The following is a 19958-nucleotide window of genomic DNA, read 5'->3' as shown; positions in this document are numbered from 1 at the left end:
GCCACCAGTTTCCCAGGCTGGTCTTGAACTCCCAGGCTCGAGCAGTCCTCTGTCTTGGTCTCCCAAAGTGCTGGGGTTACGGGTGTGAGCTACTGGGCCCAGCTCTACTTTTTATTTTTTGTCAATAGTTTCAGGAGCAGAGGTGGTTTTCGGTGACATGGATGAATTGTATAGTGGTGAAGTCTGAGATCTTAGTGCACCCGTCGCCGAAGCAGCACACATTGTACGGACTAGGTGGCTGTGTGTCCCTCACCCCCTCCCTCCGCCCTCCCTTCTGATTCCCCAGTGTCCATTGCACTACTCCATATGCCTTTGTGTACCCACAGCCTAGCTCCCACCTATAATTGAGAACATCCAGTATTTGGTTTGCCATTCCTGAGTTGCAGCACTTAAAATAATGGTCTGCAGTTTCATCCAAGCTACTACAAGACATTATTTCATTCTTTTATATGACTGAGTTGTATTTCATAACATACATATGTGTGTATTTCATTTGCCTATCATCTACCGACCTATCTTATTATCTATCATCTACCTATCATCTATCTGTATATCTATCTGCCATAATCTATCTCCCTAACATCTATCTACCTATCTATCTATCATCTGTCTGTCTATCTACCCACCCATCTACCTACCATCTATCTAAATCTATCTCACACTTTCTCTATCCGCTCATTGCTTGATGGGGTCTTAGGTTGGTTCCGTGTCTTTGCCGTTGTGAATTGTGCTCTGAGAAACATACCTGTACCGGTGTCTTTTTGATATAATGACTTTGTTTTCTTTGGTAGATACCCAGCAGAGGGATTGCTGGATCGAATGGTAAACCTCCTTTTAGTTCTTTGAGAAATCTCCACGCTGTTTTCCGTAAAGGTTATATTAGTTTACATTCCCACCAGCAGTGTGTAAGCGTTTCCCTTTCACCACATCCACACCAACATCTGTTGGTTTTTGACTTTTTAGTAATGGCCATTCTGGCTGGGATAAGATGGTATCTCATTGTGGTTTTAATTTGCATTTCCCTAACAATTAGTGATGTTGAGCATTTTCCATATGTTTCTTGGCCATTTGTATATCTTCTTTTGAGAAATGTCTTTCATGTCTTTCACCCACTTTTTAATGAGAATGTTTTTTTCTTGCTGATTTGAGTTCCTTGTAGATTCTGAATATTAGTTCTCTATCGAATGCATAGTTTGCAAATATTTTCTCCCATTCTGTGGGCTGTCTGTTTACTCCGACGATTCTTTCTGTTGCTGTGCAGAAGGTTTTTGGTTAATTAGCCCCACTTATTTGCATTTGATTTTGTTCATTTGCTTTTGGGGTCTTGGTCGTAAATTCTTTGCCAGGGCTGATGTCTAGAAGAGTTTTGCCTAGGTTTTCTTCTAGAATTTCTGTGTTCTCAGATCTTAGATTTAAGTCTTTAATTCATCTGGAGTTGATTTTTGTATATGCTGAGAGATAGCGATCCAGTTTCATTCTTCCACATGTGGCTAACCAGTTTTCCCAGCACCTATTGAATAGGGTGTCCTTAACCCAAGTTATGGTTTTGTTTGCTGTATCAAAGATCAGTTGGTTGTAAGTATTGGGCTTTATTTCTCGGTTCTGTATTCTGTCCTATTGGTCTGTGTGTCTACTTTTATACCAGTACTGTGCTGTTTTTGTAACAATAGCTCTGTAGTATAGTTGGAAGTCAGGTAATGTGATGCCTCCATTTGTTATTTTTGCTTAAAATGACTTCGCCCATTGCGGTTCTTTTTGGTTCCAGATGAATGCTAGCATTGTTTCTCGTTCTATGAAAAAGGATGTTTGTGTTTTTATAGGAATTGCACTGAATGTGTTGATTGCTTTGGGCCGTATGGTCATTTTCGCAATATTGATTCTTCCAATACATGAGCTTGGGAGGTATTTCCATTTGTTCGTGTTATCTGTGATGTATTTCAGCAGTGTTTTGTAGCTCTTTTGTAGAGCTCTTTCACCCCCTTGGATAAATATATTGCTAGGTATTTTATTTTTTTTTGCAGCTACTGTAACGGGGATTGAGTTCCTGATTTGATTCTCAGCTTGGTCACTGCCGGCGCATAGCAGTACTACATTGATTTTGCAACCTGAGGCTTTACTGAGTTCCTTTATTAAATCTAGGAGTCTTTTGGAGGAGTCTTTAGGGTTTTCTAGGTGTAAGATGATACCATTGGCAAACAGAGGTAGTTTGAATTCCTCTTTTCCAGTTGGGATGTCCTTTCTTTCTTTCTCTTGCCTGATTGCTCTGGGGAAGAAATTCAGCTAGTTTGCAAGAGCAAGCAAAGACGGTAGCAGCCTGGGAAAAAACACACAGGCAGAGAGTTCACAGTGAGCAAGTCAGATTCAGGGCAAATGGGCGTGGAGGAGGGTGTGAGGGCTACTGAGCTGAACTCTCAGATCGTAGAGGGAGAACCCGTTCTCCCCCGCCATCGAGGTGGCTGGGCCAGTCATTGTGGGGAGCTGGCTCATGGCCCGCCTGGATGCCTTCTCCTCTGTGAGTTGGCACTCTGCCCTGTGCCACCAGGAGTGTGCCCTTTGTTATTTCACCCTCAGCCTGCACATGGAAGGCACATGCTGGAGACACGGGGCAGTGGAGGTGTGTTCGGGACCGACAGGGTGGAGAACCCATCTTAGCTGGTGGTGGGGGTTGGTTTTAGTGGGTGGAAGTTACAAAGAGGCTTGTTTTGGCTTACCATGGGGTACAGGGGTACCGTGGGGGACCGAGCTGTCCAAATACAGAACTGGCTCTCCTTTCAGGCTGGCTGGGTGAGTGTGTGTTGGGACATTCTGAGAGGATCTTCTCCTGCTGAGGCGTAGATTGGCCCTTGAACGGCCCCAGTCAGGCTTCCCATGAGAGGTCCCAGGGCCCCACGGCATCCGAGACCCAACCCGACAGACCGCAGTGGGGCTGGTGGCTAATGGCCAACACCCCAACTGCAGTGGCGACCCCTTGGCCTCCCCGGGCTCCAGCTCCAGGCCTGGAGGGCTGAACAGGCAGACGTAGTCACAGCTGACAGAAGTCTGAGAAGCAGCTTGTAATGAGTGCCATTGGCTGACTTTTTTTTTTTTTTTTAATGAGAAATTGTTTTTGAGACAGAGTCTCACTCTGTCCCCCAGGCTGGAGTGCACTGGCATGATCTCGGCTCACTGCAACCTCTGCCTCCTGGGTTCAAGTGATTCTCCTGCCTCAGCCTCCTGAGTAGCTGGAATTACAGCCATGTGCCACTGCCTGGCTGGTTTTTGTATTTTTAGTAGAGAGGTTTTGCCACACTGGCCAGGCTGGTCTCGAACTCCTGACCTCAGGTGATCCACCCGCCTCGGCCTCCCGAGGCCGAGTACTGAGATTACCAGCATGAGCCACCATGCCTGGCTGGCTGACAGTTTTATGTTACCATGAGGGCAGCTTCTTGTCAAGGCAGGTCTATGGTTGGATTACAGCTTATTAAAGAGATTGCAAATCACATGTCTCTCCTGCATGTGCCCACTCCCCCGCAGGCCTGCGTGGCACTCGATAAGCAATGGGCCCAGGGAGAGAGACTTGGAAGGTCCCTGTGCAGGTGAGACGAGGAGAACACTAGGAACCAGGTGATGGATGTCAGCCCTGCCCCATGGGAGGGGGACAGAGCGGGGACGCTGGACACCCGGGGGACTGTGGGCCAGCTGGTGCTTGGGAGTGAATGATGGGTTCTGAGCCCCATACACCCCTGCCAGCCCCTGTCATCGCTGGCCCCATCCTTCACCCCTGCCATCCACACTTGCCCTGTGTCTCTGAAGCTCCCCCATAGTGGAGTCTAATTCCCTGCCCTGTGACTGTGGGTTCAGCCATGTGACTCACTTTGGCTGAGGGGATGTTCACTGGGCATGTGGTGCCCTGAGCTGAGAGAGCTTTGGTGACTGGGCTGCTGTCCTGTGATGCTGTCAACAGTGAGAGTGGCTCCTGCCCAGGCTAGCCTGTTGGTCAGGAGGGTGAGGGAGTTGGGCGCAGAGCCCAGCAGCCTGGCTTAGACCAGCCAAGCAAATGCTGACTCTACTGCTGAGATCATGTTTGTGTTTGTTAGGCAGCAGTATCTAGCTGATACATGGTCCCAGCAGCAGAAAAGGAAGCCCAGAGGTAGCTAAATGACACTTCCAAGGCTCCACAGCCCCTCCTACTGGGAGCTGTGTAAGAAATGGCCCCCTAAACCCTCCATCCTGGCAGCCAAGGGCTGAAAGGGAGACCCAGTGCTCCTGTTGTCTACCTCCTCAATGTCTAGGTGGGACCCTACAATATCTTGATTTAATGTTGACGGTTGTGGTCAGCTGAAAAATCCATCCCCCTCCCCACAAAAACATATCAGGTCCAATTTCCTGGAACCCATGAAAGTGACCTTATTAGGAAATAGAGTCTCTGCAGATGTCATGGAATTAAAGGTCTCAAGGTGAGATCTTTCTGGACTAGCATAGGCCCTAAATCCAATGGGAAGTGTCCATATATAAGAGGGAGACAGAGGGAGGTTACACTGAGAAAGTGAAGATGGAGGCAGAGTTGAGAGTGATGTGGTCATGAGCCAGGAACACCTGGAGCCACCGGAAGCTGGAAGAGGCAGTGAGGGCTCGTGCCCTCGGTCCCCTGGAGGGAGCTCAGCCTGCCGACCCCTTGATTTCAGCCCAGGGATACGGATCTCCGACTTTTGGCCTCCAGAACTGGGAGAGCATAAACTTGTGTGTTTTAAGCCACCCAGTTTGTGGGACTTTGTTACCTCAGGAAACAAATACAGCAGTGTATTCAACACTGTGAAGTGCACTGTGCCAGTCAGACGGTGTCTGAGGCCGCCTGGCCTGTGGTCTGCAGCATTGACCCCTTCTGAGCCCCCCGAGGGATCCCCTGCCTGCCCCATGCCGGGGTCTCAATACATCCAGCCCAATCTCTGCCAAGGCCACAGCCCCTCCCTCTTGCCCCTCGGCCGTGCTTGAGGTGAAGAGCCGAAGCTGTGTCTTCAGGCCGCCGAGGGGTATCCCTGGGGTGGCTGGCCGTGGTTTCAGGGGCAGGGATAGCTCAGGGGCCAAGCAGGGATTATCGGGTGCTGACCCTGTCCCTGCCACGCCCTTCCAGCTGACTCCCGGCGCCTGGCTCAGGGTCGAGGGGCCAGCAGCAGGGAGGTCAGTACCTTGGACAGCACCCGGCAGCCCACTGTGAGCGGAGGAGGGCGGTGTGTGTGTGCTTGTGTGTTTGCACGAGGGCATGTGCGTGCGTGTGCACATGTGTGAGTGACTGGGGGGGGGTGCAGGGTTCCGCAGCTGGCTGGACCACTCCTCTTTTGTCTGCCCTGCGGGTGGGTTTGTCAACATCTGGTTGGGCGGCCAACGCCACGGGCCAGTGGCTCTGCCCAGCACAGGCCTGTGAACTGACCTCTGAATCCTGGGACAGAGGAGTGACAGCGACCCCCGTCCTGTGAAAGGACCCAAGAGAAGGCCTCTGGGCCTCCCTGGAAAGGGCCCCAAGCTGGATTTTTCAGGTCGTTTGGTAGGCCCTGGCCTCTAGGCCTGTAAATCCCGTGCCTTGAAGCTGGGAGCGGGGTGCTTTGCAGATCACCTGACCCCCCCACCTGGACCTCACCATGGGAGTCTGATTACAAGGAGTGTCACCCCCAGGACTCCTGTCCCAGGCCCACAGCAGTTGCCTAATTGTGAATGTAATTAGCTGCTTGCACCCTCAAAATTGGCAAGTGGCTAATTGTGCCTGTAATTATCAACTGCACCCGTAATTAACCATGTGAGTGATTTTTTGTTATGCAAGTCATTGTGCATGTGAATTGTGCCCCAGAAAAAGGAGTAGGGGGCCAGGGCTGGGGGAGGGGAGCGGGTGGGGGGATGGGAGCAGGTGGAGGTGGGGGAAAGGGGGAGGGGAGTGGGTGGGGGGTGTAGAGAGGGTGGGAGGGAGGGCCCAGGGCTTGAGGAGGGGAGAGGGTAAAAGGGAGCGGCCAGGGCTTGAGGAGGGGAGAGGGTGGGAAGGGGGTCCAGGGCTGGGGGAGGGGAGAGGTTAGGAGGGAGGCCCAGGGCTGAGGGGGAAGGGAGGAGTGACGGTGGGAGGGAGGGCCCAGGGCTGGGGGTGGGAAGGGGGTATCACTGTGTGCCCAGCCCTTTAGTCTGCCCTGGGCCCCCAGTGCCACCCCTGTTTTTACAGGGGAGGCAGTGGAGTGCCTCAAAGAGCCTCTCCCCTCTGAGGAGTGCAGGCTGAGCTGGGCCTGGCTTCAGGCGTCCTGGAGCTGGGGCAGCTGAGGCTGTGTCTCTGAGAAGCCCCCAGCGACTCTGAGGCCAGAGCTCTGTGGGGTGAGGGAGATGCCTGGGCTGTTCTGGTTCTGTGTCCTGGGAGGCCCCCAGGGCCACAGGGAGGCCTGAGTTCAAACCCTGCTCACGCTGTGGGACTGCCCTCTCTGAGCCTCAGTTTCCTCATCTGTAAAGTGAAGGTGACCATAGCCTTTCCATGGCTGATTCTGTGGGACCCAGAGTAAGTCCCTGGGACAGGTGGTGCTGTTTGTGCCTGTCTTCTTCATCTGAGGGGGCTTCCTGGGCACCCCAGATGGGCATGGAGTGCCCGTGAGCCTCCATGTGGGAGCCTCAGCCACAGGTCATTGTGTAGGGAGGCCTCCGGAGCTCACGCCCCCTCCCCTAGAGAGGACTAGGCCTGAACATGGCCCCTAGAGCTGCTCTTTGGGGACCAGCAGTGATGGCCTCAGCTGGGAGGGCCCGGGGAATGCTGGACCGTGTGTCCACCCCACAGAGGGCCCGGCTCACTGCCAAGGTAAGCACCACCAAGGGCTACAGCACTGCTGCATGGCCTGTGCTGACTCTCAGGGGCCACTGAGACGGTGTGCCACCATCCCCTGGTGCCTAGGCCTCCAGCAGGGTGCCTCCAGCTGCAGTGGTGACCAGCCTCCTGCCTGGCCATCCCAGGAGGCGCAGCCCAGGGACTTGGGACCTCATGCCCCCTGCCTGGAATAAGGCAGTGACAGGAAACAGGGAAGTGGAAGTGTGCAGAGGACAGGAGGGACAGAGGGCAGAGGGCAGGAGAGGCACCTTCAGGGGCCCGGGTGGTCTCACCGCTGCAGGAGAGCCTCCACCTGAGGCTGGGGAGTGTGGTGGGGAGGGAGGGAGATTGCAGGTGGCACCTGGTGTCCGTGGATGGGCTCCGGGGCTTGGTGGTTCTATCTGCTGACGTGGCTGTGGCTATGGAGGGTTTGCATCCAAACATGTCAGTGGCTGGAGGCGTCTCAGTGCATGTGCTGCATGGGTGCTGCATGTATGTGCATGAGTGTGTGTGTGCACATGGGCATTGCATGCATGTGCATGTACAGCAGGTGTACAGGTGTGTCCGTGTATGGAAGCATACACGTGTGCACATGGCGTTCTGTGTGCCTACCCGTCAGCCCATGTGACTGTGTCGCCGCCGCAGGGGGAGGAGTCTACAGGGCCGAGGGGCCTGCTCAGCCTCTTCTGCAGGAGCATTTCCATGAGGTGGATGTATCCCGAGGCCGAGGGGTACTGTTTGTGGGAGGCTCAGATGAAGCTGGGACATGCTGGTTGGGGCATCCACATGCCTATATGCAGCCCGCCGGGGCATTGGACAAAGCCGGAGGTGGGAAGAGAGGGAGGGAGGAAGGTGGGAAGAGAGGGAGGGAGGTGGGAAGAGCCCTGGGCCCAGATCAGCTCCTTCCTTGCTGCCACTTATAGCCCCAAATCCAAGGAGTCCGAGAATTCCAAATTGACCTGGGCATTGCATGGAGTCTGGGAGGTGTAGCTGTAGAGGTCGGAGGGGAATGTGATTTGCTTGTTAGCTTCACGTGTACCTTCTACGCCCTTTACAACACGGAGGCGGTGGCATGTGGGCCCCACAGGTGTGAGAAGTGGCCTGGCTTCGTTCGCTCCGTTTTTCCGCAGCCTAGAGCAGCACCCGGAGCTGCGCAGGAGCTCAGGGAGTGTTGGCTGCGCAGATGGATCCCACGGTGGCCACCACCTCCCCCATGTGCACACACCTGTGTCCCGAGCGCTGCCTGCTTCTCAGATTCGTGGAAGAAAACCAAGCCAGGGCGAGGCCGACTATGAAAAAGGGGGACTTTATTTAGTCTCTGGAGCAGCACTCCCCGCCCGCCCGTGCACAACTGCTCCGCAGGGCGCTACTCAGTTTGGGACCAAGACTGTCTGGCACTAGAAACAGAAACATCAATTCTCTCCCCTTTTTTTTTTCTTTTTTTTTTTCTTTTTGGTACAAAATGATACAAACAACAATACAAAATAGTTGTGCTGTTGACAATTACAAAAAAAGGTGGAACGTTTGTCTAACCTCTCGATGCTCAGAGCTGCAGGTGTGACACGTCATACCCCAGTATCTTTCCCCAAAACAACCGTGGTCATGCGGGCTGCTACACATTTTCTCCATTTTCAAAAAGAAACATGCAAAAAAAAAAAAAAAAGCAGAATGAAGAAAGGAGAGAAAAGTAAAACACGTCGTTCCAATTGTACAGAGAGGCGGTCCCCCGCTGGGTCTGTGGCGTGGCGCTGTCCCTCCCACTGACCCACGGCGCCTGGAGCTGGGTCACGTGCTGCTCCGTGTCCGGGAGATGGTGTGTTGATTCTTTTGGTGTTATTCCTTTGAGCACTGGCAGAAATTGAGACTTCCCCTCACCCGGCTTTTTGCTTTGGAGAGAACAGAATCATAATCTCAGTGGACCATGTGTCGGCTGGTGCTCATGCTAGGGAAACTGAGGCATCTCTGAGCGCCAGATTGTTGCTGGCTGTTGCTCTGACTTGGTGGTGGTGGGAGGCCTCTATTTTGGATGCGCTGAAAGACTAGAAAGAGAAACCTGCTGGGCCAGAAGTAGGGGCTGCTCAGGCCCTGAGGAGCACTGGGGCCCCGGGCTGGGGCTGCCTAACCACCGAGGCCAGGCGCTCCGGCCGCTACACCCGGCAGCACGGGTTCCCCTGTTGGCAGAACAAAAATTGCCTAAAGGAACCAAACCACGCCCGGGTGCTCGGGCAGCATCGGCCGCCTGGCCTCCAGTGGGTCCCCTGTACACAGTCGTATCTACAAGCTAAGGAAGAGAGAGGTTCAACACTGATTGTATGCTTAGCTAACGCTAACGCAAGTTCAGGGGTGGAGCCTGGAAAGTGCGGGAACCCCATCTTTCTCTGGCCCGCAGGGGCTCGCTGGGGTGGGGGTAAAGGGGAAGCTGTCCAGCTGTCTGGAAACAGGGATGGCACGGGGAGCCCCAGATGTCCCTCCAGCTGGCACTGCAGCTTCAGCCTGCATTATTTGGGCAAAAGGAACGGGGGCTTTGGCAGTGATGCGAGGCTGTGGGGAGGAGGGGGGCCGGCACCGGCTTCGCCCAGCCCTCCTGGGTGGGACTGGGGGTCTCCTGGTGCTGGGTCCTGGGAACGCCAGCCCAGGGTTCAGGGAACCCAAGGAGGCCTGGAAATTTCAGCGAAAGAGTTCCTGCTGCCCTGGCTGCCAGTTACATTCACACTTAAACCAATCCACTTGCACCCTCGGGACTGGAGGACAGACTTCCCCAAACAACGGAGATGTCCTGTCCCTCCACCAGCCTCAGAGCCGTCCCTCCCGATGATGCCATGCCACAGACACTTGGGGCATTCTTCTTTGCATAGCACAGCTCAGAACTGGGGGACCCCGGTGCAGTCTGGTCGGCTGCCCCTTGACCTCTGTCCGTCTCCTGGATGGGCTGTCTGTGGAGGGGGCGCCTAGCATGTGGCACTGTGAACCCCGCCCTCCCTAGGCAGCCACGGGAGGGTCGGAGCGGACAGAGCCGGGAGACTGGGACCCCAGTTCAACTCTGGAGGCTGCACAGGGCTGGCTGTGAGTTTGGTTTGGGCAAGGACCCTGACGTCCAATGGGTACATGCCGTGAGCATGGCACAGACATGCGCACTCAAGGCCAAAGCTGTTCAGAAAGGCATGGCCTTAACCGTGGGGCAGGGCCAGAGGCTGGGGGGCGGGGCTCCAGTGGGGCTCATGCTGCTCCCACCAGCACCCCGAGGCATTCCCTGACCCCAGCAGCAGGTGTGGGGTGGGGCTCCTGAAGGGTTCCCCGTCCTTCTCCAGCACCGGGACCACCTCACCTAACACCAGGTCCTGCCCAGGGCCCCTGGTACCTCACCTCCCTCCTCGGGAGGCCAGTCGTCAGTGGCCTGGGGAGAGACAGCTGAGCGAGCGCAAGGCCCCCCACCTGTGCCTGCCCCCTGCCCCAGCCCGAGGCGCCTGTGTGCCCAGAAATAGCCATGCCTGTGAGCTTGCTCATGCTGTGATGAACACAGGCGGCCTAGGGCTCTCGGGGGTCCTGGGACACAGCCCCTTTCACTGCCATGCAGAACCAACCTGCCCCCCTGTGTGGCCTGAGTCCACCCCATTCTGGAAATAGCAGTGCCAGCCCTGAGGACTGCCTGCCCCCGACATAGGTCCATAGGGGAGGAGGGGCACTGTCTGTGGCAGGCAGGGGTGTCTGTGGGGCAGGTGGGCACAGCAAGACGGGGCTCCTGCCACCCATACAGGCTCACCGGCGTCTGGCGGGAATCAGGAGCACATGGGCTGGGGACGGGGAGGCTGCCTCAGTCTGCTGGGTATGGTTCTGGTCACCATGCCCACCCGTGACTGCCCTCTCCAGGTGCCAGGGAGGGTCCTCTGTCCCTGCCGTCTACACAGTCCCCAGGGTGGCTGGAGCTGTTGAGAGCGTCCTGGGGTTTGAATTGATTTGTGTCAAGGGACCTTTGATGGCACCCCATGCGGTCTGGTCACAAGGGCCAGAGGGCTCTGGCCAGGGTTCCGCAGGATGCTGGCTGGTTTAGACAACTCACTCTTCTGGACCAAAAGCATAGGGGACCTGGTGGCACTCAGGGTGGCCGGCGGCCTTGAGGGAGACCTGGGTTGAATGGGGGTGGAGCCCTGGGGGCGGCCAAGGGCAGAGATGGGGAACACCCAGGATGACCCCTGGGACCCCCACCCCCTGGAGCTCCTCACAGCATTCCGGAGGGCAGGGAGCAGCCACAGGTAGGGGAGTAGTCTCAGCCACACAGGCCCCAGGGCTTTCTGCTGCTGGCCTTGGCTCCCAAAGGGCCCAAGGGACCCCCAACTATGTACAGCAAAGGCTGCTGGGATTTGAACCCCACTCAGTTTTCAAACAAGTCACCCACTTGCTTTTTCTTAGTAAAAGACCAAAACAAAAAAAAGAAAGACACAGTCTCCCCATTTCTGAATGATGCCTCCCGAGCTGAGACTAGCTGGGGTCGGAGGCCGCTGGGGACGGGAAGGTGGGGACGGGCGGTCTGCGTGCTTAGTCACTCCTGAGTTTGAGGGAATCTGATACGTGTACCAAAAGGCACTTTCATTTTTTGTTAAACAGTGCTTCTGTTCTAGGAAATCCAAGTGAAGACAGTGCCTCTTGCTCTCCTCAGTACCAGCCGGCCGTGTGCCGGGCAGCAGCAGCCGCGTGCAGGGCGCCGCGAGGGTGGGTGCTCATGCCAGACAGCTCAGCGTGGGGGTGGGGGCCTTCTAACAGCACTAAGGACACGCGCAGGGAGCGTCGGAGACCGGCCGCCACTGCTCAGTCCCGCTCCTCCGGCGTCCGCGTGCGGCTCTCCCTTCGGTCCGAGGATGCCAGGTCAGTTAATCCTCTTCACCGCCTCCATACATGTCCGCCAGCTTCTTGAATCTGGGTCCCCAGTCGTTGAGGTAATCGTAGTCTTGGTCCCCGGAGCTGGACGAGTTCAGGGAGCTGACGGAGCCCGCGGTGGACCCGCTCCCTTCGTAGTCGAAGACCAGCAGGGAGTCGTAGGGGGGCGCCGTGGGGTCGTTGTCGGCAGCGCGGAGTCCCTGGAGGGTCACAGATATGGGGTTAGGGTGCGGGGCGAGCTGATGGAAGGGAGAGCAGGGCCCGGCTGAGGAGGAGGGAGGCGGGACATTGTATACAGTAGGTATCCAATAAGTGCTCTCTGCGTGTCACCGAAGGGCATGTCTGAGTAGGAAAGGGCATTTGTGAAGACGGAGTGTGGGAGTGTCGGAGGGAACTCAAATTCAGCAGCAGCCTGGGGGCAGGGGAGGGGGCGCTGGGGAGGGCAAGGGAGGTGGGGGGTGTGGGGGTGAGGGAGGTGCGGGGGAAGGTGAGGGGGGTGTCGGGGAGGGTGAAGAGGTGTGCGGGGAAGGTGACGGGGTGTGAGGGAGGGTGAGGGAGGTTTGGGGGTGTGGGGGAAGGTGAGGGAGCTGTGGGGGGTGTGGGGGAAGGTGGGGGGGTGGAGGGTGAGGGAGCTGTGGGGGGTGTGGGGGAAGGTGAGGGGGTGGAAGAGGGTGAGGGAGGTTTGGGGGGAAGTAAGGGTTGTGGAGGAATGAGGAGGTGTGGGGGCGGTGGGGGTTTGGGGGAGGGTGAGGGAGGTGTGGGGGATGGTGGGGGGTGTGGGGGAACGTGAAAGAGGTGTGGGGGAGGGGTATGGGGCAGGGTGAAGGAGGTGTAGGGGGAGGTGGGGTGTAGGGGAGGGTGAGGAGGTATGGGGGAGGTGGGATGTGGGGGAGGGTGTGGGGGGAGGTGGGGGGCATGGAGGAGGGTAGGGGAGTGTGAGGGGCTGTGGGGGAAGGTGAGGGGATAAGGGAGAGGGTGAAGGGTGCTGTGGGGCAGGTGAGGGGCTGGGCCCTGTGGCTGGAGCTCAGCTCCTCCTAAGAGGGCAGCTAGTTCTCCAGTCCAGCAGACTCTCATCTGGAGGGAATGTGGACCCGGGGTGGGGGGCAGAATGCAGAAGCCGGCAGTTATGAGCTCGGCACTCCCACGGACAAGCTGTGTCAGTGCGGTGGGTATTGCTGGAGCCCCACCCTCTCCTCAGTGCCTGAGGGTGCCACCTCCCTGCCAGCACCTGCTCCTCCCGTGGCCCTAGGAGAGGGCACCCGGCGTCATTCAGTACTGACTGGTTGGTCGTTTTCATTTTTAATTTCTCCTAAGAGCTAACAGTGGCCTTTATTTATTTATTTTTAGTTTTTTGAAATGGAGTCTTGCTCTGTCACTCAGGCTGGAGTATAGTGTCCCGATCTTGGCTCACTGTAACCTCTGCCTCCCAGGTTCAAGAGATTCTCCTGCCTCACCCTCCTGAGTAGCTGGGATTACAGGCGTCTGCCACTATGCCTGGCTAATTTTTGTATTTTTCGTAGAGATGGGGTTTCACTATGTTGGCCGGGCTGGTCTTGAACTCCTGACCTCGAGTGATCCACCTGCCTTGGCTTCCCAAAGTGCTGGGACTACAGGCATGAGACTCCACGCCCGGCCTAACAGTGGGCTTTAAATTATAGATTGGGCCGGGCGTGCTTTGGGGTCTTTACATTTGTATTCCGTCATAGAAAGCATCGTCAGAGCGGCTCCCTCGTGGGCAGTTGTAGGAATTTCATCTGTGGCCAGGAACAGAGTCTGCTTTGGGGAAACCCTTTTGTCTCTCTGCTGAATCATTGCCTGGGTTAGCTTCTGTTTAAATCAACTCCTTTAAAGTGAGATTCTGACCAAGGCTGAGATCTAAGTGTTGCTAAACCTTCTTTATAATGCAGCCGGCATTGGAGAGCAGGTGGTGAAACCACAGGGGCTCACGTGGCTGGAGCAGGGGTGGAGGACACGGTGATCCCTGCAGGGTGGCAGGCAAGGCCAGCCTGGAGCCTCAGAGTCACGGCCGGAGGACGCTCCCCGGGGGGAGTCTGCCCTGTTGCTCCTCCGTTGGCTTCACCACAAAGGAAGATGGGAGTGAAGGCAGGGAGGTGCGCGTTTTGAAGTGGAAACTGAATGTCCCTGGCAACATTGTAAGAGATGTCTCAAATGTGTCTTTCAAAGGGGAAGATTGAAGGCTGGGGCATGCTCTTCGTTGGCCCAGTCCCTTCTAACCCTCGAGTGTCAGGTTGGGCACGTGGTCAGGCAGGTGGTCAGGAGGCAGCCCCTGCAGGCGGCCACCTCTGTGTGTTCCCACCTGCTGTGTCCTGATGGTGTGGGGGGTGGGGAAAGGGGTTGAGGGGAAGGTTGTGGGGGAAGAGTGGGGAGGGAGGGCAGGTTGGCCTGGGCCCTGAGACCAGGCCTGGGCCTCTGCCCGTCTGAGCATCTGGGTGGGCTGAGCCCGGGATGGTGGGCTGTGTGTCAGGTCAGGGCCTGGGGGCTCTGCCGCTGCCCCACCGCTGCTCCTGAGGCCTGTCCTTGCTGCTGGCGCTTCTGCTGCAAACCTGGATTCTTACGAAGCTCCTGCCGAGCACCCAGCCCTGCCTGTTGATCCTTCACCTGGCTCACAGGTAGGAATCTTCGTCCTTGGAAAGTGGGGCTCCTAGGGCAGGTGATTCACCCGGGCCACCCAGCTGGAGTGGCGGGGCGGGCCTAGAACCCGGGTCTGAGCTGCCTTGTCCCCATGGTGGCTGCCGGCACCGTGGAGACAGCTGCTGTCCGTGTGTGCTACCAGCATTTGTTTTTGGAGGAGACACCTTGCCCGGGACTCCCCACTGCCGAGGGCACACACCTCGTTGATGAATTCGCCGATGTCGCCTGGGTGTGGCACCATGGGCCTGACCGGGTACTGGGGTTCAGCGCCCACTGGCCGCTCATCCACGCGACGCACACCGGGTGCTTTGCTTGGCACGTGCCCCATGGCTTCCGGCTGCTGTAGCTGGCTGAGGTCGTAGTCCTGGGGGAGGGAGCCGGGGGAGTCAGGGCACCGGAAGAATCCGCCAAGCCCCCCTTCCAGCCTGCACCCCGCTTCCAGCCCACACCCTGTTCTGTGACCGGGGCCACACATGTGCCTGCTGCCCTGTGGCCTGGTCTCCAAGCACCCCATAGTCCCAAGTTGTCCCCCGCTGTGCCCTCCCACCGTGTTCCACTTCCTCACCCTTCACCCCAATCCCTCTGGCAGGGATGGGTCTGTGCCTGGCTTCCTTCGATAGCCTGGGACTCACCCCGAGTGACCCCACCACCACGCTGCTCACCGACCATGCACCCCGAGTGCTCAGGGCCAGGAGCTGGGCCTCCACAAGGCACATTCCTCACGCTTGTTATGGCCGTTTTGTGAGAGGGGCGGGGAGGGGTCTGAGCTTTAGAGGGGCTAAGGATTTGCCCCAATTCCCCCAAAGGCTGGGGCACACCCAGATTCCAACCAGCAGCTCTTGCAGCATACCCTCTCGGGCGCCCGGTGCACTGCCCCTGGTCACTCACAGCCCTCTGTGCACGGCAGCATCGGGAGAGTGGGCATGGATGTCCTTGGCCAACCCAGAAGCCCCTCCCCTCCGGGCACAGGGCAGCACTGTGCTGAGGGAGGGAGGTGAGGAATGGAGGGTCCCAGGATCCCCCCGGGGGGATGGAGGTGCAGTGTGCGCAGCTCAGCCCAGGCCAGACCCGCAAACGTGGGCAGGGGAACCGGGCTGGGAAACCAGGCTCCCCTGCCTGGTGCCTTCATTGTGGAAAAGGCTGAAATGTCCTACCATTTGTTTGTTTGTTTGTTTGTTTGTTTTTTGAGACGGAGTCATGCTCTGTCACCCAGGCTGGAGTGCAATGGCGTGATCTTGGCTCACTGCAACCTCTGCCTCCCAGGTTCAAGCGATTCTCCTGCCTCAGCCTCCCGAGTAGCTGGGATTATAGGTGCATGCCACCCCGCTGGCTAAATTTTGTATTTTCAGTAGAGATGGGGTTTCCCCATGTGGGTCAGGCTAGTCTTGTGCTCCTGACCTCGTGATCCGCCTTCCTTGGCCTCCCAAAGTGCTGGGATTACAGGCGTGAGCCACCGCGCCCGGCCATGTCTGACTCTTAAAACCCAGAGCAAGCCCTGCTGAGACCCTGGTGCTCGTGAGAGCGGCCTCCTGTGGGGAGGCGCGCGGCCGGGCCTCACCTGGTCCTCCTCGCCACCACCTTCCTCGTCATACTTGAGGATGTTGTCACGCACGTCGTCCTCGGGGTCGATGAGCAATTGCTTGGTGTGGCGCTCCTTCTCCCGCCGCTTCATCCACACGACGAACAGCAGGACCATGGCTGTGGGGGGAGGGCGGGCGTGAGCGGGGGGTGCGGGTGTGCCGCGTGTGTGCCCACGCATGCCTCCGTGTCTGTGTGGGCGTGTACATGCAGGTAGCACAGAAGCATGACTCCGTGTGTCCGGGTGTGCACGCCCGCCTGTATTGCACATGCACACGTCTATGCACGTGCAGACCTGTGTGCAAGGACACACATCTGTGCATATGTGCAGCCCATGTGCATTTGTGGATGCCGAGGGTCCATACATGTCTGTGTACGCATGCTTACGTGTACGCACAGGAGTATGCACGTTTGAATGCGTGCACAGGTGTGCCTGTGGGCGAGCGTGTAGACCCGTGTATATGTGCGCTCATGTGTTCGTGTGTGTACGTGCACCCAGAAGTCTGCACGTCTTTGTGCGCACGTCTCTGTGCGTGTGTCATGTGTGTCTGTGTGTGCTCATGCATACAGGTGTGGGTGTGTGAACACACGTCTGCTCATGTGCCTGTGCGTGCGTGCGTGCCTGGGTGTGCCTCTGAGTTTCCATTCAGAGCTGTGCTGGCTCAGGCCCCTCCCCAGCTCCCTGCCTGGGCACTGGGCTAGATTCGGAGACACTGATTTCATACTCGTCCTCCTCCTGCACTCCCCTTTTGAGGAGGCTGCCAGCTCAGGGTGCCCCTCAGCGCGTGGGGGCGGGAGGACATGGGGCGCTGAGGGACCTACCCACAAGTCTTTCTGCATCCCTCTTCTGAGCGGCAGGAGGGGAGACGGTTTTGACGGAGGTGGAAGTGAGGTTTTAGGCACACAGTACTTGGAGGAATCACTGAGTGAGGGAGACAGATTCTCCCAGACTGAAAGAGGCTCTGCCTTGGGAGGGGTCAGGGAAGGAGCGGGGATCCAGGGATCCTGCTTCCTGAGGGCCCGTGGGGCAGGGTCAGTCCAGGGCTTTGCTGGACAGAAGGGCAGCCACACCCAGTACCAAAGGGGTCACTCAGACAGGCTCTTTCCATCACCCAAAGGAACTGGGGTGCAGGCTCAGCAGTTCAGGTGCAGGTGGAAACTGAAGAGAGGTAAAGCCTCTTTGTGGGGTGGATGGAGGGACCCTAACCCTGAAGCTGAACTGGCCTCCCTGCCACCCTCCAAGGCCCCTGTCCTGGCCTGGCTCCCCTAAACGACCTTGCTCACTCTGGACCCCTGGCTGCCCCTGCTGCAGGGACGGCCTGGGCACCCATCTGCAAGCCTCCCTCTTTGTCCGTTCTCTGTGCCTTCACTTTTCGGTTTCGCAGGGTGGGCGATGTGCCCAGCACGGGCTCCAGGAGCAGGCAGTGTGGCCCACACCTCCAGTAAAGGCCGCAGAAAGCAGCCCGATGCAACCTCCCACAGCCTCTCGGCACCTCCCATGTCACAGGTAATGACGGAGGCCCAGAAGTCACAGGTGTGCTCCTGTGTACTGCAGAGGGTCAACCCAGAGGCGGAAGGGGATGGCCACCCCCGGTCAGAAGGGCCGTCCCTTGACAACCTGATTAACCAGCTGTGGCTGCCTGGGTGCCATCAGAGGCTTCCGAAGCTGAGTCTAGGCTTGGGAGGAGCTCTATGGGTATTGGCAGCATTCCCGCTGCCTGCGGAGGGTGAGGTGACAGCCGGGGGACGCTTCCTGGCCTGGCCCAGATCGCGGAGAGGGAACTGCAGGCAGAGGGAGGAGCCACCCACTGCAGGTGCAGCTCGGTGGGAGCCGGGAACCTGGAGCCTGGGCCTGGTCTTGGCTCGACAGGAGCCACAATGCCAGGAAGCACACTCACAGCTGGCACCCTGGGCTTGTCCAGGAGGACGAGTGTGGAGGAGCGGAGGCCGCTCGGATGCCCCCCATGTACCCGACCGGGGCTGAGGTGCCCACGACTGGGCAGAAGCCAGGCAGCAGGTGGATGTGCTGTTGACCCTGGCCCCGGCCTCAGTGTGGCTGCCCTTGAGAGTGGCCCGGGTCTCCTGTCCATGGCAGGCACCCAGCTGAGTCACCTCTCACAGCCTGGCCCACAGGGGGGTGCTCTGGCTGGGGCCTGGCCCCTGTGTCTTCAGAGCAGGAGACATGGGTAAGAATGCCCCATCTTTGTTACGGAGACACCTCCCAACCTCTGTGGGGCTCTTTCTACTCCAGATCATACAAAGGACCCCATTACACTGAATGGCTTTCAAAACAAGCCTCAGAAATAAAAAACAGCTTTTTGAGGAGGGATGGGTCTGGAACTGAGAAAAAAAGCAGAGGCCTCATAACTCAGATGTCCTTTGGATGGGGCTCACGGTCCCTGGGGTCTGAAGTCAGCCGCAGGCCAGGTCTGCAGGAGGGCCTGCTGCCTGCTCCAGCCTGTTCTGGATGTGGTGGGGGACCCTCTGGTTTGGGTGTGAACTGGGGAGGTGGCGGCTGAACCCTTCCCCACCCTGCCTCCCACTGGGGTCCCCGGGGTTTTAACAGACCAGGGCAACTGTCCATGAGGGATGATGGGAAGAAGGACCCCTGGGGTCATTTTCAAGCACCTCCCCTGGTGCCCCCCACAACCCTCACTCCTATTGGGGAACCCACATGGTTCTGGGAAACTCTGAAAACTACTGGAGCATGTGCTCTGGGCAGAGCCAATAAGAACACCCCATTCCTTGGCTGGTGATTGGCTGCAAGGTGCGCCTGTGCCCAAAGCCAGCCCAATCAGAGAGTGTCCAGGGACTTTGGATGGGGACGCTGCCAGGCAGGCTGACCTAAGTCCACCTGGGAGCTGCCTGCAGGCCCCGGAGGAGAGCAGCGTCGGGACACGGCTCTGGGAGGCAGCGTGGAGCCGTGGAAAGGGGCCAGGCCATGGGAGATGCCTGGACCGCCGGATTTGGGAATAACGGGAGGCTCCAATTTCCTACTGTCAATGGGCTAGTTCAGCTGCATTTCCGAAAAGCTCCTGGCAGATGGGGCTGGGCGATGGAGGCTGGGGGGCAAACGCGGGCCCCCCTTTGCCCACCATCCCTGGGACAGGGTGCTCATACCCGTAGGGCCCCGCCCACCTTGGTGCTCTGCCACACTCACTCAGCAGGATGAGGATGCAGATGAGGATGGCCACGATGGCACCAGTGCCCAGACCGGCCGCTGCCACCGCGCCAATGGTGGTGCAGTCCCCGTTGTCGTCGCATGGGCACACCTTGACTTTGATGATAGACATGTTGGACAGGGGAGGGTTTCCAGAGTCCGTGACGATGATGGGGACGTCATACATCCCAGCCTCCAGGTACAGGATGCGCAAGCTGAGTTGGGCGTAGTCACCTGGCGCAAAGCAAGAGTAAACGTTCAGCCCGAGCCCGGCCGTCCCTTCCAAGCAAGACGGCCAAAGGAACATGGCTGGGAAACCGGACATGTCTGCCTGGTCACCGCACGCACACACACGCTGTGCTACACCATTAAGTCCAGAGACACTGGAAGTTGGGCGCGGTGGCCCATGCCTGTAATTCCAGTACTTTGGGAGGCTGAGGTGGGCAGATCACTTGAGGTCAGGAGTTCACGACCAGACTGGTCAACATCGTGAAACCCTGTCTCCACTAAAAAATAAAAAAATTAGCTAGGTGTATGGTGAGAGCCTGTGATCCTAGCTGCTTGGGAGGCTGAGGTGGGAGAATCACTTGAAACTGGGAGGCAGAGGTTGCAGAGCTGAGATTGTGCCACTGCACTCCAGCCTGGGCAACAGAGCAAGACTCTTATCTCAAAAAATAAATAAATAAATAAATAAATAAAAATAGAAAAGAAAAGAAAAAAAAAAAAGACACTGGAGACACAACCAAAAAGCACTTGAAACATGTAGGATGAATAAATAATTTCCTGAATATATAAAGAGTTTTACCAAATGAATAAAAAGAAACTCTCCAAAGAAAACATAGGCAAAGTAATTGAACAGACAATTCACAGAAGAAACAAAAGTGGTCAATA

At 57.2% G+C, this 19958-nt stretch overlaps 1 protein-coding gene across 1 annotated transcript in view; it reads right to left on the bottom strand.

Annotated features, from left to right (window-relative positions):
• Nucleotides 1–8092: 8092 nt before the first annotated feature.
• The window catches only part of CDH4 (cadherin 4), a 626088-nt gene continuing 614222 nt past the window's right edge, over nt 8093–19958 (bottom strand). Inside the window, exons 13-16 of the mRNA XM_039479762.2 lie at nt 19068–19301; nt 15888–16027; nt 14529–14693; nt 8093–11877 (exon numbers count right to left, since the gene is read on the bottom strand). Of these exons, the coding sequence (XP_039335696.2) occupies nt 11671–11877; nt 14529–14693; nt 15888–16027; nt 19068–19301 (746 nt within the window). The 3' untranslated portion in view covers nt 8093–11670. The remainder of the gene's footprint in view (nt 11878–14528; nt 14694–15887; nt 16028–19067; nt 19302–19958) is intronic.

The sequence above is a fragment of the Saimiri boliviensis genome, chromosome 9 (assembly GCF_048565385.1).
Source record: "Saimiri boliviensis isolate mSaiBol1 chromosome 9, mSaiBol1.pri, whole genome shotgun sequence".
Lineage (NCBI taxonomy): Eukaryota > Metazoa > Chordata > Mammalia > Primates > Cebidae > Saimiri > Saimiri boliviensis.
This window is presented reverse-complemented; position numbering and strand designations above follow the sequence as displayed.